Genomic DNA, 26,581 nt, shown 5'->3' with positions numbered 1-26,581 from the left:
TAGGAAACCAAAAAAAAAAAAAAAGTGTGTTTCACTTTATGGCAATATTTGCTTCTTTATAGTGGTCTGAAACGAAATCTGCACTATTTCTGAGGTATGCCTGTACACAGGTTACTGTCTATAACTAACTGAAGGTCTATTTACATTATTTGATCTGCCCTTACCTATGAATAGCTCAAACATTTTAAATACTACATCTTTCCTTACAGAGTCTAGTTGTTTTAAGTTTCAAATGAATGTTCATCAACCCTAGTGACTAGAGAGCAAAGACTGAAGAAGATCATTTATGATATTCCCCATTATCTGCAGTTTCCCTTTCCGTGGTTTCGGTTACCCTCAGTCAACCAGTATGAAAATAGGTGAATACAGTACAATTAGATATTGTGAGACAGAGAGAGAGACGACATTGACATATCTCTCATTATAGTTTATCATTATAACTGTTTTATTATTGGTATTGTTGTTAATCTCTTACTGTGCCTAATTTAGGAATTAAACTTTATTAGAGGTATGTACATATAGGAAAAACCATAGTCTGCATAGGGTTCAGTACTATCTGTGGTTTCAGGTATCCACTGGGGTCTTAGAATGTATCCCCACAGATAAGGGAAGGTTACTATGCAAAGTTCAAAAGATCAAGTTATTACCAAATTAATCCATTTTGTTATAATAATATGATGATAAATCTTACTGGCAATATTAGGTAACTTTTTGTCTTTCAAAAGGAGGAATCTTTAATCTAAAAAAAGGGAACATTATATTAACAGACTAGATTCAAGCCCTGGAGTTTATATTTATGGGCCACTCTAATTTTATTTTTGTTTTGGGCCATACCATGTCCTTCCAAATGAACAAATAGCTAAAAAGTCTGATTCTGCACATATAGGAGTACTCATTGATCCTGGAGCCAAACTGCTTGAATTCAAATTCCTATTAATTCCCCTTGATGGTTCTGTGAACTTAGAAGTAACTTAACCTCTCCATCTGTAAAAATGAGATACTGCCCAAGGTAATTTATAGATTCAATGCCATCCCCATCAAGCTACCAATGAGTTTCTTCACAGAATTGGAAAAAACTGCTTTAAAGTTCATATGGAACCAAAAAAGAGCCCGCATCTCCAAGACAATCCTAAGTCAAAAGAACAAAGCTGGAGGCATCACGCTACCTGACTTCAAACTCTACTACAAGGCTACAGTAACCAAAACAGCATGGTACTGGTACCAAAACAGAGATATAGACCAATGGAACAGAACAGAGTCCTCAGAAATAATACCACACATCTACAGCCATCTGATCTTTGACAAACCTGAGAGAAACAAGAAATGGGGAAAGGATTCCCTATTTAATAAATGGTGCTGGGAAAACTGGCTAGCCATAAGTAGAAAGCTGAAACTGGATCCTTTCCTTACTCCTTATACGAAAATTAATTCAAGATGGATTAGAGACTTAAATGTTAGACCTAATACCATAAAAATCCTAGAGGAAAACCTAGGTAGTACCATTCAGGACATAGGCATGGGCAAAGACTTCATGTCTAAAACACCAAAAGCAACGGCAGCAAAAGCCAAAATTGACAAATGGGATCTCATTAAATTAAAGAGCTTCTGCACAGCAAAAGAAACTACCATCAGAGTGAACAGGCAACCTACAGAATGGGAGAAAATTTTTGCAATCTACTCATCTGACAAAGGGCTAATATCCAGAACCTACAAAGAACTCAAACAAATTTACAAGAAAAAAACAAACAACCCCATCAAAAAGTGGGCAAAGGATATCAACAGACATTTCTCAAAAGAAGACATTCATACAGCCAACAGACACATGAAAAAATGCTCATCATCACTGGCCATCAGAGAAATGCAAATCAAAACCACAATGAGATACCATCTCACACCAGTTAGAATGGCGATCATTAAAAAGTCAGGAAACAACAGGTGCTGGAGAGGATGTGGAGAAATAGGAACACTTTTACACTGTTGGTGGGATTGTAAACTAGTTCAACCATTATGGAAAACAGTATGGCAATTCCTCAAGGATCTAGAACTAGATGTACCATATGACCCAGCCATCCCATTACTGGGTATATACCCAAAGGATTATAAATTATGCTGCTATAAAGACACATGCACACGTATGTTTATAGCAGCACTATTCACAATAGCAAAGACTTGGAATCAACCCAAATGTCCATCAGTGACAGACTGGATTAAGAAAATGTGGCACATATACACCATGGAATACTATGCAGCCATAAAAAAGGATGAGTTTGCGTCCTTTGTAGGGACATGGATGCAGCTGGAAACCATCATTCTTAGCAAACTATCACAAGAACAGAAAACCAAACACCGCATGTTCTCACTCATAGGTGGGAACTGAACAATAAGATCACTTGGACTCAGGAAGGGGAACATCACACACAGGGGCCTATCATGGGGAGGGGGGAGGGGGGAGGGATTGCATTGGGAGTTATACCTGATGTAAATGATGAGTTGATGGGTGCAGCACACCAACATGGCACAAGTATACATATGTAACAAACCTGCACGTTATGCACATGTACCGTACAACTTAAAGTATAATAACAATAAATAAATTTTAAAAAAAAAGTGAATGTATAAAAGTTGCTAAAAAATAAAAAAATTAAAAAATAACAATATCTACCTCATAGCTTCATTGTAAGGATTCAACGCCCTTGAAACAGCACCTGGATCAAAGGAGGATTCAGGAGGTGTCAGCTATTATTATTGTCACTGTATTTTATGTAACACAAACTTCTTAAAAGAAAGTTTGGCTTGCTGCAAGAATCTAAAAATTCAATATGAACTATGAAACAAATACCTGCTGCTAATAAAAAAAAAGAAAGAAACTGGCTTAGCTGTTTCTTCATGGTGCAAACAACACTTGAAAATTGAAATTAATCTCTTATGTCAGATATAATCTTTTTAAAAAGGTATGAGTTTTATATTCTTCTCCTAAACTGTCTTCATATTTTAAAAATTTCAAAAAAGTCAACCACTTTTAATAACAAACTTTAAATTTTCCTACTCATGTCCAAAATTATACAAGATTAAACTATTAAGTTTCTTAGTCAAGAAATTAACATTTTAACATATATTTAAAATGAGTATTCACATTGTTTTGTTTCAGCAGTAACACCTTTTAACTTCCTTTGCTATAATACTAAAGGCAATGTTTTAAAATCAGAAATTCATCTTAATAATTTCCCCAATAAAATTCAGATAGATAAATATACAACTTTTCTCAATAAGGTAAGGTTTATTTCTGCTTATAGTTTATTTTTTAGGATGCAGTCTGTATAATTAGACTTTCTAATACCTGATAAGTAATTCTTTAAGTTCAGATTAACAGCAGGAGAAAAGTAATCATATAGTCTGACAGTAAAACATGTACTACATATGGTATGCAATATGCCAGGCTATAGTATAGCTAATGCGGAAAACCGCATACTAACACAACAATGGCCAAAAGAAAAAAACAAAAATAAGCCTGTAATCCCAGCACTTAGGGAGGCTGAGGTGGGTGGATCACCTGAGGTCAGGAGTTCGAGACCAGCCTGACCAACGTGGTGAAACCCCGTCTCTACTAAAAATACAAAATTAGCTGGGCATGGTGGCGCATGCCTGTAATCCAAGCTACTTGGGAGACTGAGAGGCAGGAGAATCGCTTGAACCCAGGAGGTGGAGGTTGCGGTGAGCCGAGATTATACCATTGTACTCCAGCCTGGGCCACAAAAGCAAAACTCCATCTCAAAAAAAAAAAAAAAAAAAAAAAAAAAAGCAAACATAAGGCCTCGGTTTGACATCTGGATGTCTGATGTGACAGCTGCAAGCAGCCTCATCTTTCCAGAATTGGAATGTTCTCAATCATAAGAGCCATCTGAGAAATCTGTTGATAAAAAAACTCAGTAAACCTCATCCGTCTTACCAATTAAAACATTTTAAAAATGCACTTATGTTTTAGAAATGTATATAACTATATGCAATTCAAAACTACTTTTAGGAAGCTAAAAATTTATTAAAACTATTGGCATAAAATGTCAAATAAGTAATGGTTAATGAATATTTATATGACCTGGAAAATATGCTGCCCCCAATTACCAGTAATCGGACCTTAGACATTTATTTCATTGATCATTTTATGTGTTCTTCTAAGTCCTGGGCATAAAGTAGTAATCAAGAGAGACAAAAGTCCGAACCCTTGTGATGCTGTCATTCTACTGGGACAAACATCACCACCACAATGCAATGCCAGATACCAATAACTCCATGAAGGAAACCAAGTAGGCTAATGGCACCAGGGACAAGAAGCCTTCTCCGAGGAGTAGACATTTGAACTAGAGATTTAACTGATGAACTGGGGAAGCGTTCCAGTTTCAGTAAATAGCTTACGTTAGTCCAGACACAGAATAAGGGGTCATCTGTTTGAGGGGCAGCAAGCAACCAGCTGTAGCTGAAGCAAAGAGACCAAGAGAGAATATAGTAGAAGACAAGATCAGAGAAATACAAGGCAGGAGCCAAATCCCGACAGGCCACGGTTAAAGAATCTGAATTTTATTCAGCAGCTATGGGAATATACTAAAGAATTTTCTGATTAGAAAATAGAGCTGATTTATGCTTTAGTAAGACCATTCTAGCTACAGTGAGGAGAACTGAGTGGAGTTTAAGTAGTGGCAGAGAGATCCATTATGAGGTTACCGCTGTCATGAAACAGAGGATGAAGGTATGGCCCAGGGTTGTGAGGATGGTGAGAAATGGTCAGATTGGGGATTTGAAAGTATGGTAGACCTGAATTACTGATAGGTTGGATACAAAGTGTGAGGCAAAGAAAGGAGTACCGGCCGGGCACGGTGGCTCACACCTGTAATCCCAGCACTTTGGGAGGCCCAGGCGGGTGGATCACAAGGTCAGGAGATCGAGACCATCCTGGCCAACATGGTGAAACTCCATCTCTACTAAAAATACAAAAATTAGCTGGGCATGGTGGCGCCTGCCTATAGTCCCAGCTACCTGGGAAGCTGAGGCAGGAGAATCGCTTGAACCCAGGAGGCAGAGCCTGCAGTGAGCCAAGATAGCACCACTGCACTCCAACCTGGCGACAAAGCGAGACCCCGTCTCAAAAAAAAAAGGAAGGAGTTCCAAATTTTCGGCAAAATCTAGTAGTCAAAACTAGGTGGTCAGGGCACAGATCACTTAAGTCCTCACTGGTTATGCTAAAGATGTTGGTCTTATCTGAAGGGCAGTAGGAGGCACTCAGTAGAAAAAAAAAAAAAAGCAAAGGATTTCAGATTTTGCTGACTCACTAAGCCAGTCTCAGCAAGAACACACCAGATACCTTAATATTGCCTGGTGGCCTGAGCCACAGCTGATTCCTTCTAGAGAAACTGGAGGCTACGGATCAATCATAGATTTGGATTTCCTCAGAAGTGCAATGAATCCAGGTTAAAGCTAATTTATTCTTGAGACACCTGAATGCAAATATATCCTCCTTCCCATTCCCTTAACCCTAAATATACGAGGAAAATACTAGGATCATCAATTATCTTAGCAACCCTGTGACCATCTAAACTCACTCACTTTACTTCCCCATCATCCTTGGTCCTGTCAACGATAAACATTCCTTTGGTCATCTATCCTTTTCCAAACTCTCGGTCTCAATCTGTTCTTACCTCTTTTTTTGATTCAACTTTCCACTGCTCCCTCTATCCTTTCCACTCTGCCCAGACTCTCCTTTACATGATTAACAAAGACCCTACTCTCTAGTCCTCTTCAACAGACATTCCCTTTGTCAGCCACCTTTAACTTAAATGTGGCTCTCCCATAATACCACAAGCAGTGCAGCCTTTTTAAAAAGGAAAGCTCTTTATTTTCCAAACCTTCCTTATTTCAAAGTCAAGAATAGCGGTATCTACCATGTCCATGGATGCTAAGACTGAATCTGGTGAAGCACACTTCCAATAGAATGATTAAATGACTCTAAATTCACAAGGAAGAATAAAGACTGAAAACAACATACCTAAATGTGAAACACTAGGGAATTCACTCAAAAAACTAAAATATACTCATAGAAGGGTACTATGAAGTTGTTATAAACTGAGGTTGTAGAAAAACACTTAATGCCTTTGGGAACATTCATGTAACTAAATTTGAAAAATATATATTATTAAGCAGTTATAACACATTAGGCTGATTTGATTAAAGAGAAATAAGAGTGTGGGATACTCACAGAAGAGAAGATTTTATAAATAAAGTACACCAAAATGTTATCTCTAAGTAGCAAAATTACAAATGATTTTTCTTTTTCATCCTTTTCCTGCTTCTCTCAATTTCCAAATGAATGTATTTCTTTTACAATCAGAAAAAAAAAGGGCCAAAAGTATGTTACTTTAAAAAATTTATAATCAAAACACACAAAAACTGCTCTCCAATAACATTTACATAGGTTGTTTTTGACTTTTCATACCCTTGTTTAAAACAAAAAAATGAACAAACAAAAAACCTAAATACCTCCAAGTCCTTCAGTTTATTGACCAGAACTTCAGTCATTAGCAGAAAAACAAAAGAAAGCCTTCAAGATTTCTTCTAAGCCTATCATTCCCTTACTCAATAATTCAGCAAAGAGGATGATGAGACACTCTGAGTAAGTCTTCTCATTTAAATACCCAAGTGTACTCTCCAAAACCAATGGCTACATGCTAGGGTCCCTTAATTGCAAAATGAAGGGTACACTGTTGCTTTGTATAGTTTTATTAAAAAAAAAAAAAAAATGCATTCTTATGCATAAGAGGGTATTAGTCACATATTTTTAAATGTTCTATAAAAAGAGACTGTCAGGCAGACAGATCACCTGAGGTCAGGAGTTCGAGACCAGCCTGGCCAACATGGTGAAACCCCATCTCTACTAAAAATACAAAAATTAGCGAGGCATGGTGGCACACGCCTGTAATCCCAGCTACCTGGGAGGCTGAGGCAGAAGAATTGCTTGAAACCAGGAGGCGGAGGTTGCAGTGAGATGAGATTGTGCCACTGAATTCCAGCCTGGGCGACAGAGCAAAACTCCATCTCAAAAAAAAAAAAAAAAAAAAGAGAGAGAGAGAGAGAGATTGTCACTTTGTTAACTGCCTTTAAGGAAAACACATAAATACTTATACACAGTTTAGGCTAATGCACAAAAGTAGTAACATAAAAAGATGAGATATTGGAAAGAGATTTTCAGCAGTAAATTCCTAAAGAAAAAATTTTTAAGAATGAAAATTTCACTCTCAAGGTAAGTAAGGGTACTACAATTACATCTGGCATAAAAATAAAGAATGACATGTTACTCCGAATGATCTCTAATAACTCTAAGGCATTCCTTTCAAAAGATATCCTTTAAAAAAATTAATGTTTAATCTTTTAAATTTAGCTTTGGAAATAATTCTTTCACCATAATTCCACTGGAAAGAATTGCTTATTAGAGAACCTGTATGGTATGAAAAACATTTTGGGATACATTTCACCTGTTATTTCACTGCATTACATAACATGAATGTAGAAATAGAACTGGTTTATATTTCAACAAAATTAACCATATTACTAGACTTTTCCTTTTAAATCACATCTGAAAAGCTGTACATCATTTCCAAAAAAGTAGATATTCTTGAAACAAATAATTAACAAAATCAGTATTATGACCAAGACTTTCATATCTTCCTATCTAAGCAAAGTACAGTGTTAGATGGCTTTCAAATCAATTTTAGTAGATGTGATACTGTCCTCCAGGAATCTTGTGTCTCCATGAGTGATTGTCCCAAAGCACTTTCCCAAACTAACAACATGCAATACAGTTTCCCCTGAAATTCATTACAAATTAGGAGAGAGTTTCTTGTTAATAACTTATATTAAATGTTGCCTTTTTAAAAAGTGAAAGTAGATCTAAAAGCATTGTCATATTAAATGTATCTAACAAATGGACAAAGCAGGTGTTGAGAGTTGGAGAGAAGGAAAGGTCAGAGGGAGGACATTTAGATATAGAGAGAGTCTTGCTCAGCATTTATAATCTCCCCCTGTTTCTATGCACTGTATTTCTCCTTTGGTCACAGACCACTCTAAAGCTGTTATTGTTGCCCAGGGCTTTGTTAAGAGACTGAAAAGCTGTAGAATCTGAGCAGGCCCGAGGCTATGTATTTTAATTTCATTACTTAAAATTGTATATTTATACTTAAATTTCTTATCTACACTAATTTAAGTAGGTTTATTACTGTAGTGTATGTTACTGTTATTCAGCAACTAAATACACTAATCTTTGATTAATTGAGAAAAATCCTATTACTCTGAGCAATAATTATATTAATTTTAGCACAGTGCAAAGTTGTTTTTCTATGCAGAGCAATTAAGCAAAATTCCATAGATTTTCAAAGCTTTCTGTACATAAACATTTTCCCTTCACCTCAGTATTTTTAATAAATTTTCACACCATGAACTCTAAACTTAAACAAGAACAAAAAACGTATTTTCTTCAACCATGGGCAAATTTAAAAGGTAGTTAAAAGTCATTTACTTTCACAGAGCCTAAAACAATACTGTTAGCACTGCAGTGACAGAGGCTCATTACAAAGGTCAGTTAAGTAAAAGAGGGCAAAGGCAGCAGGACTCAGATGCTAAGAATAAAAACAAAAATAGATCCAATGCAGCATTTTGAGAATGAAGATCAATGAAAACACTTAGAGCACTATTTTCTATATTGTTATGAGAGATCTTTTCCATTCTAGCATTTCCTCTTTGCTGGTTCTTGGCCTTTGCTTTAATAAAACTAATACTTAAGCCACAAATTTGCATTATCTGAAGCAAAAAGATAATAAATGCCTCAGTTAAAAACAACTTAGCTATCATGGTAAAAGTGAAAACACATGATTCAAGTATAAACGGGGTGGCGAGGGAGGGGCAGCGCATATTTTCTTTAACTATCGATCCAAGGAATAAGGCAGCAGGTTGCCTTTCCAATCAAAACTCCTTTTATAGTCATATAAATGCCCTTGCTTGCTCAACAGTAAAGGTCTTAAACAACTGAGAGGATGAGGTACAGAAAAATTACGATATAAACCATAAAAAGGACTAAAATATGAGTAAAAGATGTTATGATTTAATGCTATCATTCTAAGTAGACCAACAATCTTACTGCTTATGCTATGACAGCATACCAATTAATGAGACAGATAGCAAATCAATATTAAAGTAGTAGATAACGGCAGATATATTTGCTTAGTTTCATCAGTGAAAAGAAAAATTGAGCATAACAAGATTTTATAAAATCAAGTAAGGAGTTACACAGATATACTCATTCGGTAGCTCTCTGTGTTCTTACCTGTAAGGACAGCTTTGGCTGAAGGATCTGCCAGGTCCAGGGCTGATTTCCCATCAGTGTTCCGAATGTTTGGATCAGCTCCGTGCTGCAGCAGCACTGTGCAGGGAAAGCAGAAACAATATCTTACCTCTGGGATACAGAGATTATTTACTGGTAAGTGTCGTCTCGGCATGGTGTAGGCATAAACATACATTGCACAATTTTTTTCTCTTTCAAGAAAAAAAAAAAAAGAAAAAAAGCACTGCAGCAAAAGAGCCTCTCCAGAGTAAAATGAAGTTGGCAACTTATGGCACAGTATTATCACATGACTTAACATCATAAACACGAAACTAGAAAAATCTTGCAATGTAGAGTTTTGGTTTGCCTCCTTCAAGCAGCAGTATGGGAAGCTATGTGCTCGCTGGCTCACGCTGTGATATATGCTAACTGTGAACCTGCCCTCTCTTTACTACCACTGTGGCTGCTTGTTGCTGCCGCTGCCTTACTGCTGAATTTCCAAACGCTTCCTCTCCTCAGAATAGTTATAATACTGTGCAAGCCTTTTAGTGGCTCACCACTTGCACATGAAACTCACCGTAACATACTGGCTTGCTTCCAGAAGTTTAACAGACATAGTAATGCGTGTAACCCTGGTCCCCTGGAGTGGAACTGCAAAAAGGAACTGCCTCCTATACTCATTCTTTCCATCAAAAATGTTTAGAAACAGAAACTCAATCACTATAATATATCCTAAGGCATGAATGTAATGCCTGCCATATTGGGTAAAAAGTAGCTACTGGGAATTGTTAAATATGGAGGTTCCTACAAAAGAGAAAATCACTGTTTAAGTAAAATCCAGATATATTAATCCAAAACATTTATCAGCCACATCTGGTATGTGGTGTGTATACGTATGGAGGGTGGAGAGGGCATGAGAGGAGGAGACTGTTGCTGTAATTCTACCCAAACAATGATTAAATAAATGAATGTATTAAAAAGTTGTTCCAGTAAGTAAAATTCAATTGTAAGTTATGAGCCACTACCGTTGATGAGTCCCAAATTTTCATTCATTCATGACAGTTCCATGCTAAAGCACACACATTCTTTAGCAATCTTTGGAAGGTAATACTCATACATTACCAAGCAATAAGTCCTTCTGTTTACAAAGCTCTTCCTTTTCCTTGAAGGCATTAGCCATAAAATCAATGGCTTTGTTATAATGGACAAACAACAGCCTTATCCAGAACCAGGACACAACTGCTAGGAAGGTGAGCCTGTGCATCTCAGACATTACATCTTGGGGAGTTTCAGACTGGGGACAATAAAAACCGGCTATGGCTTGAGAAGATGCAGTGAGATCTTACAAAGACTTTCTGTATTATTTTCTATGCAAATGCAAACAATGAACATAATTGTTTTCAGATGTTTATAAACTGATTCAAGAGTCAGTAGAATAAAACAGCGAGTGCCACAATATCAAAGTGTACTCTTTCATCACAATGGATATAGCTATTTAACAACATTTTTTTTTTAATTCCAGGAAGAAATTCTAATGTGACGATTTGGCTTATAAAGGGTCTTTATAATAAAGCAGACTCAAGTATCAAATACAAGCTGATAACTATATCTTTATTTAGTTGCTGAGTGATCACACGCAAAAGGGAAGAAAACAGAAGAAACAATAGCCACTATGAAAAGCAGAGTTTAACGGCATACTTCAGGAACTTCAGAACCTGCTTTAAACAAGAAGTAAAGGAATATTTTTATCTGAGTTTGACAATTGTATGATGGGAGCTTTCATTTTACAGTTTTATTGAGTGCTAGAAGTAAAATAGTGGAAGTCTCACTGTTTCTCCAAAGTCTCCTAAAACCTCAATCCTTTCTTTTTATAACCAGTATTTTAACTATCATATCTTGCCTATTTTGCAATAGAAATCTGTCATTACAGTTTAGTTGTAGTTTTGTTGTACTTTAGGTGACATTAAAATAAGTAAACATTTACTTGAAATAGATGTTTTCTAAAAATGTTTAAGTCATGCCTATCTCTTTAATTAGACCTGAACACAGACACATCTATAGCAAAGTAATGCAGCAACAGGAAAGAAGCAGCTGAATTTTCTAAACTAGATGCTGATGATAAAATTCACATCAGAAAATAGTTAACCATATTTAATTCATCACATATGAATTAAAAATTTAAAACTCAGTAAAGTTAAGACTTTTAGGATAAGTAAGGTATCTAACCCCTCATTAGATCAGCAGGGGTCTAAACTTACCCAACTTTCATAAGAGGTTACAAGATTGCCAAGAGGACTGAATCAGAACATAAAGTGGTATGCAAAGGTGCTGGGCAGGGAGTTTGACAATCCCCATCAGCTCACCATAATATTTAAAGCACATTTTAAAATGTGTACTCTTAACTCTACCAGTGACGACTAATTCCATGCTTTGCTCTAGGGCAGGGGTCAGCTAACTTTTTCTGTAGTAGGCCTGATAGTAAATATTTTAGTCTTTATGGACTATTTGGTCTCTGTCTCAACTATAGCTGACCCTTGAATAATACAAGTTTGAACTGCATGAGTCCACATATATGCAGACTTTTTTCAGTCTGAAAAAGTTACACTGAGTGTACCTGTCTCTGCCACCCCTGAGATAGCAAGAACAACCACTCCTCATCCTCCTTCTCAGCCTACTCAGTGTGAAGATGATGAGGATGAAGATCTTTATGGAGATCCACTTCCACTTAATGAATAGCAAACACATTTTCTCTTCCTTGTGATTTTCTTAAAAATGTTTTCTTTTCTCTAGCTTGCTTTACTGTAAGAATACAACATATAATACATATAACATAGCAAATATGTGTCAACTGACTGTTTATGTTATCAATAAGGCTTCTGGTCAATAGTAGGCTATTAGTTTTGCGGGAGAAAGTTACATCCGAATTTTAAACTGCACGTTGTTCAATAGTCCTAACCCCTGCATTGTTCAAGGGTCCTCATCCTCCCTCGACTTTACCATTATAGTGCGAAAGCAGCCACAGATTAATATTTAAATCAATAAGCATGGCTGCATTCCAATAAAATTTAAATGAATAAGCATGGCTACCTTCCAATAAAATCTTACTTAAGGACTTTGAAACTTAAATCTTATATAATTTATAAAATATTATTCTTCTTTTGATTAAAAAAATTAAAAAACATATAAACAATTCTTACCTTGCAAGCCATACAAAAACAAGAGATAGGCTGGGTTTGGCCTATGGACCACATTTGCTGAACCCTGACCTTGGGCAGCACTATAAATGTGGTCTATGCTATACAAAGCATATTATACAAAGTTCCATTCCCAGGTCTATGCTATACAAAGCATATTATACAAAATTCCATTCCCAGAACTGTTTATAATCCATCTACAATGAGATAAGAACAGAAACTGAAGGTATTTAGAAGTATGTCTGTTGTTTCAAAATTACCTTCTCCGGTACTTCTTTTTATTTATATTTTACAAAATTATTGGTCTGTCATGCATTGGGGAAAAAAGAAAACCCATCTACCACAGACAATTTGAGAAGCACTGAGCCAGGGCACACAAGAAATTCTGTGGGCCTCAGTTCTCACGACTTTTAAAATAAAGGGGCTAAACTTGATAAGGTGATCTCTACATATTTTAGGAGCAGTGTCAAATCTCTGATAATGCTTTTAAAGTTATAGCCAAAGACTTAAAGCATTAAGATCTAAAATCTTCAAAAAGTAAAAATAAAAAAAGAGCTGCTTCAAATAGAATCTCTTATTCTCCCACCCTCTGAATCAAAATGGAAAAAATAATAATAGAAAGGTTTTCATTTATCTTAACTCTTTAAAAAGAACAAACAAAACTAAAAGTTGAGACCAGCAGCACTGAAAGTTGTCAGATACATTCTTAAATGTCCCAAACTATAATATTCCCCAAGCAATTTCTCAAATAGAATTTCTTTCTAAAGTGCCTTCAAATCTGATCCTTCACACTGTTCTCTATGGGGATTTATGTGGGACTATTTCCTAATACCAGAAGAATGGCACATACATGAGGCAAAGGTAACAACAGCTTTCAAGAATGCCACACTGTACTCAAAGTGGTGGCATCTAAGACTCAATTCTGGATGCTTCAAAATTTGTTTTCAACACTCTGAGCCATCAAAGAGAATAAAAAAATGTGACCATTAACACAAAACAAAATTAGAAATTCATCTTGTAAAATCAGTATGCATTGATAGCACACTAATATAAAACAGATTTTTCTTAAAAAGTAGCACATTACTTGATGATATAGTGTCATATTATTTTTAAAAAGTAGCACAAATACCTGAAGCAAAGTTCCCAAAATACACCAACAATGTACAAAGTAAGGTCTGAAAGAAAAAGAAGGAAACTAAAATCTGAGTAGCATTCAGTACATAAATTCAAGGGCGCTATGGCCATTCACAAGGCCCCTATACTATCTTTAACCACTGGGACATTATCAAACCTCAAATTCCAGAGAGCAGGTGGTTTCTAATTGCTTTACAAATGCATCTCACTCTATTTATCTCCTTTCCAGGTAAGAGGGGCGGAGAAAATGTAGCAGCTGGCATAGCAAGACGGTTAAAACTAAGGTAGGGTCACAAAATTCAAACACCATTTTCAAATGAGCTATGGCAAGGAGGACACACGATTTTCCCATTTCTGGTACAGGCATTTAGCCACGGGGAGCCAAATTCAGCATGTATTATTTTAGCTATGTTGTTTAATTTCATCCTTTAAAACTATTAAAGTTAAGCATTTGCATAATTTTAATTATTGCAAATAAAAACAAAATATTTCTACATTCATACAAAGACTCATTCTGTTAAATTCCTAGAAAATTATAAAGTGCTATTATAATAAATTATGTTCAACTGCAGGCATTATTAACTGATTTTAAAAGACAGAAGACATAGGGACAATGTGAATTTTCCAAGCTAAAAATGTAGCAAGCTTTTTAGAGTAAATTATCAAAAGATGTTTTACTAAGTTTTTACTCTAAAATTATCAGCATCTAACTCTTTAAGAGTACACAGATACACATTTATTAAATTGAGTTTCAAAAATGGAATTACATAAAGGACCAAGTTCCTTGAATTTTTTTAAGCAAAGAAAATTTTTAATTTTATAGAAAAATATCAAAGGACTAAATTTTAACTATAGTATAGCCTTCAATGTATAAGATTCTTTACCAATACACATGAGCTTTAAGAGGTAAACTATTTTTATAAACTGGAATATATGATAGATCCTTGTGTTTATGCACACTCAATTTCTTCTACACAAACATGTATATTAAAATGGTATAATATTATATAATGACATAAGATATGCCATTATATTATACAGTATACATAGCATATATAGTATGCTACAGCATATATTATACAGTAATAATACAGTATATATTTATACATTATAGATTTTTTGAAAACTTTTATCTTTTCATCCAAAATACACGTTACTTATTATAGCATAAAAGTAGTCAAGCTAATGTATTTTATTTTTCAAACTATCTGAAATTGATTTACCACTAACGGTAAATATGAAAACTCAAGGCCGGGCATGGTGGCTCACGCCTGTAATCCCAGCACTTTGGGAGGCTGAGGTGGGAGGATCACGAGGTCAGGAGATCCAGACCATCCTGGCTAACAAGGTGAAACCCCATCTCTACTAAAAACACAAAAAATTAACCGGGCATGGCGGCGGGTGCCTGTAGTCCCAGCTACTCGGGAGGCTGAGGCAGGAGAATGGTGTGACCCTGGGAGGTGGAGCCTGTAGTGAGCCGAGATTGCGCCACTGCACTCCAGCCTGGGCAACAGAGCGAGACTCCGTCTCAAAAAAAAAAAAAAAAGGAAAAAAAAAAGAAAATTAAGTAACCAGTGCTATCCTATATAGAATGGCTCACTGAATTTAAATTAGAATTTAAATGGCACAATTTTCTGTTTCCAGTAATGGCAGAGTAGCTTATTTAAATCATCCCTTAGGCTGTAAACAATGAACAGAACTAGATTTGAAACAAAAACAAAAACACAACTTCTAAAATCATCTATGAGCTAACAAGACAGTTCAAGAATTACCAGCTGAAAGCTGAAAAGCAAAGGACATCCAGAGGGTAAACATGTATGGAAGCTGTCATTGTTCTGAAGGCAATTATTGATCAAGAAAAATAAAATATGTCATTTCAATGTCTCATGGAATAAGGGGAAGAGCAATAAAAGCCCAGAGCCCCCCCAAAAGTAAGGACTATAATGAGACTGTTCCCCACGAAACAAGGGTGATACCTCAGGATGAGGACAAAGTGGATGTGAACTGGTCCTAGTACAGAATTATAGCTCTGGTTGGAAACTTTGTGTGCCTAGGGTATCTCAAGCCTTGAATTAAGGCTTGATTTAAGGTGGTCCCAGATTGGCAGTAACTCCTATAAATAAATAGTTGGTAAAATGTCCAGTGTATAGCCAAGATAATGAGGCACATAAATAACCTAAAATGCAAAAGCTACAACTAGCAAAAATAGACAACTCAAGAACAGACCCATAAAAACTTCAGGTATCAGAGGTACAAGACATGTATTACAAAAAGAACCATGCTTATTGCGTTTACTAAAAGACAAGCTGAAAGATCTAAAAAAGACGAAACTATAAAAAATAATAAGGCAAATTTATAAAAGAATTAAACAGAATTTTTAGAAATAAAAATATAACAATAAAAATTTTAAACGAAACTTTAGTTTCCAGCCATAATGGAATAACTGGTATCAGACTAGCTTTCCCTCTCTGACATAAACATTATGAAACTGGACAAAATAGATGAAGCAACTAATTGCAGGCAGTAACCAGCTGCAGTTGTAAACTGTGATCCCTGAAAGAAGAGAAACTCGCAAGATGGGTACCATAATCACCCAACTCACTGCCTAAAACAATTTGCCCACCACATAAACACAACAGGAGTCAAAGCAGAACATGGTGGTTACACTGAACTGAGAAGACAGAAATCCAAACTCAGGGCAGAAGAATTGGCTGGAATCTGTAGGACGGGAAACTAGAGAAGAGGGATCTGTGCAGATAGCAGGCCCCAGATGTCTGTGAAGGAGTCTCCAGGGATCACATGGCTGAGGTGGGCTGTACCTGTGCAGGACAAAACCCCTGAGGCTTATCTGGTAATAGCTGCTAAGGACTGAGAGCACAACAGAGTGAGCAGAGGTCGCAAGGTGCTAGAGAAAGAGCAGTGCTGAAAGAAATTGGAAGTCTGGCCTTGAGAAAGTAAAGAGAACCTAAAACCACCTTGTTAACACACCTGGCGCACCTTAGCACCAGTGTTAGTTATGAATAAGCACCATGACCTAGAACAGAGAGCAGAGGGTCTACGAGGTCAAAACTATTTTTATAATAACATTAAGATATTATTCCCTTGTTTCATTTTATTAACATTTGCACTGATGGTACAAAAGCAACAGAGGATAAAACTACTGATAACACAAGCTGAGCATGGTGGCTCATGCCTATAGTTGCAGTACTTTGGGAGGCTGAGGTGGAAGAATTGCTTGAGCTAGGAGTTTAAGACCAGCCTGGGCAACATAGGGAGACCTGGTCTTTTCAAAAAGTAAACAAATGAGCCTGGCATGGTGGCACGCACCTGTGGCTCCAGCTCTTCGTGGGGCTGAAGTGAGAGGATGGTTTGAGCCTCAGGAGGTGAAGGCTACAGTGAGCCATGATCACACCACTGCATTCCAACTTGGATGACAATGTGAAACCCTGTCTTACAAAACTAAAATAACACAAATCAAGGCAGTGCCATTAACATCTATTAGTGATTATTACATTCTTCACTATAAAACATATACGCAGTAAAAAAAAAAGGAGGATTTCACATTAGAATGCCCCTGACGAAGCAGTAAAAGTACTATATTTTCTTAAATATTGATCATTAGATTTTTTTTTAATATCCTCTGTGAAGAATTAGAAAGTACATATAAAGCGCTCACAAATTCATAGACTTTTCTGCTGACATGGATATAAAATAACAAATGTAATTATTTTATATAGTATAATACAGCACGTTAACAAGTTAGGCCTCACTTAGGAAACGACTATTTTTGATACGACAAATGGAAATCATTACAAAATCATACGTAGGTACAGAGGCAAAGATGCTTTCCATGTGTAAGACAACCAATGGATTGTGATGTTACAGAGCGCAAAAGGTTATCTGACATGGTTTCAGATTCCACGTTGCAGCTAGCCACTAAGAAACTACCATTTTGAATGGTAGTTCAAAACTACCACTTTGAATGTGGAATCAGAGAAGAATATCCACAATTATTGGAAAGGTTACTGATATACTCTTCCCTTTTCTAACTATAAATATAGATCTTCTTCAGATATTTCGACCCCAAAAAGCCTATCAGAAAAGACTGCACACACAAGCAGATAGGAGAATCCTGCTATCTTCAATTAAGTCAAATATTAACAACACTTGCATAAATGTAAAATGATTCCACTCTTGGGACCTATTTTTTGTTTTGGAAAACAATTTTTCAAAAAATGTTATGCATGCTAACACGCAGTAAGTTTGTTATTTGCTAAATGAAATAATTTTTTAAACTTCTTTGTTTTAGTATCTAATACAATATGCATGACCCACATACAAGCTCTGTGGAATGCTCAATAATTTTTAAGAATGCAAAAAAAGAATAAACATTTGAGAACCCGTGCCCTAGAATAAGCCCTAGTCTAGATACATAATACTTTATAAAGCCCAAAACTGAGAAAAAACTAGGTCTGCAGAAGAAACAATCTTAAAGAAACATCTTGGGCTTTCCACAGATCCGCACTAACAAAGCTTAAAACCAAACCTCCATAAGTTAAGGTTGATTTTAAACCAGCAATAAAGTGATCTGCTAAAACAAGAATAAAAATTCTTCAGAGGGGGCCGGGCATGGTGGCTCACGCCTGTAATCCCAGCACTTTGGGAGGCTCAGGCGGGCAGATCACGAAGTCAGGAGATTGAGACCATCCTGGCTAACACGGTGAAACCCCGTCTCTACTTAAAAAAAATACAAAAAAATAAGCCGGGCGTCGTAGCGGATGCCTGTAGTCCCAGCTACTCTGGAGGCTGAGGCAGGAGAATGGCATGAACCCGGGAGGCAGAGCTTGCAGTAAGCTGAGATCGTGCCACTGCACTCCAGCCTGGGCAGAAAGTTAGACTCCGTCTCAAAAAAATAAACAAATAAATAAAATTCTTCAGGGGAAGTTAGTAAATATCACAGAGTGATTACCATGTCCACTATTGAATAAAAAATGTAAATTAAACATTATATATAAAGAAAAATGTGATCTGGTCAAGAAAAAAAAAAAATCACTAAAAATCACACCCAGGATAGCCCAGATGTGTTAGGGTTAGTTAGCAAAGACCTCAAAGCACCAATTATAAAAAAGTTCAAGGACTTAAAGAAAATAAATGCAAAGAATTAAAGGAAAGTATGGTCTTAAGAAGTGAAACACAGATATACTCTGTGGTATATATAATCAAGTGGGAAATTGTAGAACTAAAAAGTTGAAGGACTCACACTACCTTATTTCAAGATTTATTATAAAGCTCTAGTAATCAAGACAGTGCAGGACTGGAATAAGAATAGATATAGATACAATAGGACTTGTGCAATTATTGGAGTTGCAAGTTAAACTAGCTGCTTTGTGTTATGAAGCATAATTTCTAATTGAAAAACTATGTTATTTAGACTTGGGTATGTAGACCAATGGAACAGAAGACAGTTCATAAATAAACCAACATATAGGGAGTCAACGACTTTTCAACAAAGGAAGCACAGTAACTCAATGGTGGAAAAATAGCCTATTCAATAAATCATGCTGAAACAACAGATTCTCTATATAGAAAAGAAAACACACACACACACACACACACAAAATAACTCTTACCTCACACCGCACAAACACATTAACTCAAAGTGGACTACAGACTTAACATAAAAGCTAAAACAATAAAATGTGTTAAAGAAAACATGAAAGAAAAATCTCCATGACCTTGGGATATAAAGATTTCTTAGGAGAAAAAGAAACTTAAGCCTTAAAAGAAAATACCAATAAACTGTATTTTATCAAAATTAAGAGCTTCTGTTCTTCAAAAGTCACCATTAAGAACATGAAAAGGCAAAACACAATCTAGAAGAAAATATTTGCAACACATATGTAAGATAAAGAACTCTTCTAAATTAGAGAAAGAACTTCTATAAATCAATCAACTTGAAAAATGAGCAAGAGACTAGGGCATTTCACAAAAGAAGATATGTAAATAATAAGATAAATAAGATAAATAAGATAAATAAGATATCTAATAAGCCCATGAAAAGATGCTCAACATTATTAGTCAACAGAAAAATACAAACTAAAAAGACTAGCAATACCAAGTGTTAATGAGGAGATTCTAAACTGGAACTCTCATACATTACTTGTGGGCATTACAAACGAATGTTTTAACCATTCTGGAAATCGGTTTAGCAGTTCCTTCTACAGCTAAATATACACTACTGTATGTCCTAGCATACAAACTTAGTCTTAAGTATTTACTCAAAAGGAAACAAATAAACCAAAAATCCATGTGTCCATACAAAAGACTTGCATGTGAGTGAGTGTATGTTTATTTGTAATAGTCAAACATTGAAAAAAATCTGAAGCAAACTGTAGCACAGTCATACAACAGAATACTACTCAGCAATAAAAAGAAACAAGCTTTTGCTTCATACAACAGGGATGAAATCTCCAAAACTTCAAAACATGATGAGCAAAAGAAGCCAGGCACACAAGAACATATTTCTAGAACAGAGTATTAATCTATAATGTCAGAAAATAGATCACTGTTGACTGGGGATGGCTGACAAAAAGAAAAATTGGCTGCAGATGGGCACCAGACAACTTTTTGGAGTAAACAAAACTGTTCTATTATCTTGAATAGAGTAGTGATTATATGGGTATACACATTTGTCAAACCTCATTAAAATGTATACTCAAAATTGATTCACTTTATTTCATTACTTTGAACTCAATAAGTTGATTTTTACGTTATATAAAACTAGTATTTTAAAAGCTTTATAGAGGGTCTGACTGCAATTAGAAACAGCTAAAGAGAAAATTACTGAACTGGAAAATATGACAACCAGTATTTCCAAGACTGAAATATTGAAGTATACAGAGGAAAAAGAGAGTAGAATGGATAAAAGATGGAAACTAAAAGGCCTAACATGCTGCAATTAGTCTTAGAAGAAAAGAAAAAAACTGAAACTAAAAATATATATACATATATACATACACACATATATACGTATGTATTTACAGAGCTAATGCCAAAGATTTTCCTAGAACTAATAGAAGACCCCAATCTACACGTTCAAGAAGCACCAACAGGATAAATTAATTAATCATGTAGAAAACGTTTTTCACATATAAATTAGGAACAACAACTCTCAATGCAGTCATTTGGCCCTTTGAGATGCCATCTCAAAAAAAAAAAAAAAAGTCATAGTTAAATTTAAAAATTGATAGTTGATTCAATTATTGGTAAATGTTTAATATATTTAGGACACCTCAGGTATGTAAATCTAGTTTTTCAACTACAAATTTTATGAAACCCAAATGCAGATCAAGTATTGATCATGAAAACGTTAGAATTGAGACATGCTTTAAGTATAAAATATACATCAGATATCAGAGACTTAGTTGAAAATAATGTTAAAATTGTCACTAATAATGTTTTAGACATATTACATGTTGAAATAATACTTGAGATACACTGAGTTACATGAAACATTAAGTTGATATCACGTTTCTTTTCAATGTGGCTAATAGAAAATGTTAAATTACATATATGTATGGCATTACATTGCTGTTGAACAGTGCTACTCTAGAATATAGTCTCTCCATTTTAACTACTGACATTCTTGACTAGCTAATTCTTTGCTGTGTGTGTAGGTGTAGGCTACTGGCTCCACCAAGTGCTCTGGAGACTCTGCAAGTATCCTCACAGGCTACAATGATAAGGACATGAACCTCAGTTAATCTGAGTGTTGGCTCAATGCCTTGTGATACTCTGGGAACAAGAGAGGATGGGAAGCTGTCATGAGGCAGTGTCTCATCACTTCCCATTTGTGAGGAGGCGTGGGGCTTTCTACCTCTCTCTCTTCTACTGGCTCTTCCAAAACAGGGTATTCCACAACTCTCAATGCAGTCATTTGGCCCTTTTCCTTTCAGTGTCACCTGAGATACGAAGACCATGGGGAGCTGGTACTTTTAGCTTTTCCTTCTTTTTGCTGTCTACATAAGTAATCAACTAGCTAAACCTACAAGTGGCTTGTTGCATCTTTACCAGCCTAAGTAGTCAGGCTTGGGCTTTTGCCGTGGCTTGTCTGTTGAATGCACTTAATGGGGGGGAGCGGTCCTGTGCGTTACGTTTAATAGTACCCCTTACCTCTACCCACTTGATGCCAGTAACACTCCCTAATTGTGACAACCAAACATGTCCCCAGATATAGCTAAACATGCCCTCTAAGGGGTAAAACTGTCCCTGCTTGAGAACATCTACTCTTTAGGTTCCTATGGACCCATCCCCACCTCCTCATACACATGCAAGGCAGAATACATGAAGGTCCATGCTTCTCCCAGCCCTCTGAACACTTTTATATTATTGGGTTACTGCATTAAATTTCATTTGGAGAAAGATTTATGTGGTTTCTAAACATAAGAAATAAGTAAAGCAGTAAAGTAAAACTGTAAATAAGTCAAAAAGATAATAGTAGTAGTAAATAGTAAAAATTATCTCTAAATATCCTTCTAAATTTAAGGTGCTATGGTCTATAAATATATCTTTTTGAGTACAGACTTTATCAAATAGAGTTTTTTTATTACAAAGGATAAAAAACTACTTCAGCTACCTTAATAACAGGAAAATTTATTAAAGAATAGAGGTATTCCGTTGAATGCAAAGGCAAAAATGTGTCTCAAAATTTAGGTGTTGCTGTCTGTCTCTGTCTCCCAGACATCCCCCTCATATACAAACACATACGCCTGTATTATCTCAATCTTAACTCCAAATTATCATGAAAGAGAATTTGGTCCAGCTTAGCTCAGCATCTGGTTCCGGACTTCAAAAGTGTGGCCAAGGAACTAGAAGAGGCAATACAACAATGGTGATGGGGAAAGAGGCACTGGTTCTGAGCGAAGATACTTGTGCAGATACCTCAATGAGTAGCTACAGAAATAACACATGTTAAATTCAAAGTTTTAACACATGTTAAATTTAAAGTTCATGTTTTAAAAATATGTAAATAGATTTATATGTACAAATGGGTTCATAAAAGAGATTTAAAAAACTACTTCAGCTACCTTAACAACAGGAAAATTTAGTGTTGTATCTGAGAGTGAAATAAATGGTACTTCCACTTTCTATTTTACACATTTCTACACTGTTTTAATATTTATTACATATGTGTAATTATTTTTATAATGAGATATTTATCCTCAGACAAAAATGATCTTTATGCATGCCGTTTAAAATGTTTGCAAAACAATGCTTTTTAAAAGCTCTTGCTTACAGAAATTACTTCATAACTAATAAAGAAAAATCGGATCATTCTTCCTATCAAATGACTAACATTAAAATATGGTAACAGCACTGGATAAGACAAATGTGAAATAAATCTATTAATTTAGATTCCGTAATAATGCTGAGTGTAGAAACAAGTTGCGCAAAATAGGGAAGTGATTATCTATTTCATAAAATTCCAGGATTCTAGTCATACTTTCATATATGAAAGCCTTTCTCTTTCATATAAAAGTGACCCAAAATTCAGAATTCTGTTAACATCTGGGACTAGCATACCCGGAACAAATGACTTAATTTCACCCCAGTGAATTATGTGCCTCATTACATGTTAACTTTTTTTCCACGTACCTCAGTGGGAAAAAATAAAAACTGCATTTCTTTTTTTTAAAAAAAGTTCAGCCAGGCGCAGTGGCTCATGCCTGAAATCCTATCACTTTGGAAAGCCAAACCAGCAGATCGCTTGAGCCCAGGAGTTCAAGACCAGCCTGGGCAACATGACGAGACCTGTCTCTACAAAAAAATACAAAAATTAGCTGACCGTGGTGGTGTGCACCTGTACTCCCAGCTACTCGGGAGGCTGAAGTGGGAGGATCACCTGAGTCAAGGAGGTCAAGGCTGCAGGGAGCCATGATCACACCACTGGACTCCAGCCTGACTGGCAAAGTGAGACCCCATCTCAAAAAACTCCATAATTTTCAATAAAAATTTTTAAAAGTTCAAAAAAAGAAAGTTCTCTACAAGGTCTGCCATGGCAATATGCCATAGTTAGAGTTAAGAACACAGCTGTAGTTCAGAGGCTGGATTCTGGGGCCAAACTGCACAGGTTAGAATACCATTCTGCTGCCGTGACTTCTGGGACCCTAGCAACTCCTTTACCTCTCTGAGCTTCCATTTCCTGGTCTGTAAATCAGGAGACAGTATTAGAGTATCTATCTCATAGGACTGTTAGGACAAAACAAGTCTCTGCACATAATTTTTAGAGATATTAAGAAATATTTAATTGCCCACTCAAAAATTCATCCACGTCAACAAAATTACTGAGTTTTACATGGTAGAGTTCTTCCGTATGTGATTTAATGAGTTAAATGCATCTCCTTCAATCTTTATGGACAAACTCTGGCATGAAATTTTATAAAAGAATCTTCCAATTCAATTTTGCTCCTATTGTCAAGTTTTCTTATAAATACAAAAAATCAAGACTTTTTTTTTTTAAAAAAAGGCACATCACATCTGCAATAACTTAAGTATAGATTATTCTGTATGTATACATAGCAGATTTTTATATCCCAGATCAATTTTATCCTTTTTGCAATGAACAAAGTTAATCCAGGACACAATACATTTGTAAAATCAGAAATATCTGCTCACATAACAATTTATTACAAGATAAGGCAGACACTGGAATAAATATAAGACTGACTCTAACAAAGCATCTCTCTGTCTACCTGGAAACTCAATAGAGAATAATGACTAAAAGTTCTGTCCCAGGAATCAGATAAACCTCAGTTTTAGAATACTGCCCAATCCTTAGTAACTTCTGACCTTGGGCAAGTTACTTCACCACCGCCAATCTTAATTTCCTCTTTCATAAAACACTACCTAACACAGTGAATTGCTGTTAAAATTAAATGTGACAATATATACAAACCCAGCTTGGCTCTTTGCACGTAACAAGAACTCAATAAACACTCTCTCATATCCCAATCAGAATCTTTTCATCTGTCTTTCAAAAACAGATACACAGTGCTAAAAGATCTGTTGGATTGAAATAAAGATAAACTGATAATAGCCCTAGGAAAATGCATTCATTTGTGCCACACCAAACTGCTATATTACGCTTCTTTTTATTTAGGGGTAGATTACTTTTTCTAAACTTGACTAGATTCAACTAAATGAAATGTCCATAAGGAATAAAGCAAGTATCTCTTCAATGTGACCAGGGAAATTTTTAATAGGATGATGAAGCTTGCACAACTTTAAGGGACAATGACCAAATGTAAAAGGTGCTTCCCAATCTGTTTATGAGACAGAAGAAGGGGCAAACACGAGAAACACTTCATCTGTCTTTGTGAATCCTTCCCTAAATTGCTAACTCTACCTCCTCTCTCTCAAGGCCTCACGGACTTACTAGCATTCCAGATAAATTTCTTATGTGTGTAAAACATTAAGACCAATTCATACATATATATACACATACATATATTTTAGACAACGTCTTGCTCTGTGGCCCAGGCTGGAGTGCAGTGACATGGTGCAATCTCAGCTCACTGCAACCTCTGCATCACTGGCTCAGTTGATCCTCCCACCTCAGCCTCCAGAGTAGCTAAGACTACAGGCATGCACCACCATGTCCAGATAATTTTTCTATTTTTAGTAAAGATGGAGTTTCTCCATGTTGCCCAGCCTGGCAATTAATATTTTTATCACTAGTTACAAGGTTTAAAGCTACATATTCAAAAACATCCTCCCTCCCAAGGAAAACAGGATTAAACCTGTACCATAATAGTAATAATCTGATTCTGCTTTGAACTTTAGTCTCCCAAGAAAGTAAATCATTACTATTATTTTCCTATGCCTCTGACAACTGATTCAACAGACTGAAACGCCAATATTCTGCTGTACTTTCAATCTAAAGGACATAAAGAATGTAACTTAAAGAATTTTCATTCCTTAAGAAAGTTATTTAGTTAAAAGCAAATAATTTTTTTAAAAAACTGAGTTTTGTGTTTCCATGGGATTTGACACATTATCCTATTTTCAATTGTTCTGAATGATAGTATTGAATCACGTATTTCACTTCCCACCTCAACTTTTCCCCCACGTTGAGGAAAAGACCACCCTTTCCTTTTATCATAATTCCTCATCTGTCCTTTTCCTTGTCTCATTCCTAGTGGGTTACAGTTTTCAGAAACAGCAACTGTGATGTCCCTTGGCTGGAAAGAGAGCTGTTTACCCATAAGTAATCTGCTTGAAAAAATATTAACCAGTCATTTCATACACTTCGTATTTGGTAACAGCAAACTATGATACCCCTGCTACTGAAATATTTGTGGGGAAAATGTTTAAGTTACATTAATGATTCTCCATAATCCTATATGCAATAGCTCCACTGACTAGGTTAAAATAATGTAAATTACAATGAGGAAAAAAGAGCTTCATGTCTTATCAAATCACAATTCAAGTTTACAAAATTGCAAAAGATACTAAACAAAGAATGTAACGCAAATTCACACTGATGGTAACAAAGAGCAGCTTATGGCAATGTCAGCCCTTCACTTAGCTTTGACTGAGTGTCCGCTTTGTGTCAGAATACAAAAATGGTCTTGTGTGGTTGTGTGGCAACCTTACTGTTGCCATACAAGAACAAAGCAAGTGGAAAGAAAACAACTTGCTTTCTCTATATTCTTTCATTTAACTTCCCATAAAAATTTTATGCAGTAGAGCCGATGTCCATTTTATAATTAAGAAACTGAAGCTCAAAGCAAGTGTGTAAAATCAGTCTGTATGATAAACTGCAATTCATAAGTAATTGTAAAGCCAAGCACTTATTTGCTATCTCACCACTCCATATAAACGCAAGCTAAGATTA

At 35.8% G+C, this 26,581-nt stretch overlaps 1 protein-coding gene across 1 annotated transcript in view; it reads right to left on the bottom strand.

The window, feature by feature from the left end:
- LOC105491154 (tankyrase) overlaps positions 1-26,581 on the bottom strand; it is a 226,311-nt gene that overhangs the window by 156,746 nt on the left and 42,984 nt on the right. Inside the window, exon 3 of the mRNA XM_011757309.3 lies at positions 9,362-9,457. Coding sequence (XP_011755611.1) covers positions 9,362-9,457 — 96 coding nt within the window. The remainder of the gene's footprint in view (positions 1-9,361; positions 9,458-26,581) is intronic.

This window comes from Macaca nemestrina, chromosome 8 (genome assembly GCF_043159975.1).
Source record: "Macaca nemestrina isolate mMacNem1 chromosome 8, mMacNem.hap1, whole genome shotgun sequence".
NCBI classification, from domain to species: domain Eukaryota; kingdom Metazoa; phylum Chordata; class Mammalia; order Primates; family Cercopithecidae; genus Macaca; species Macaca nemestrina.
The sequence above is the reverse complement of the archived record's forward strand: the minus strand, read 5'-3'. Positions and strand labels throughout refer to the sequence as shown.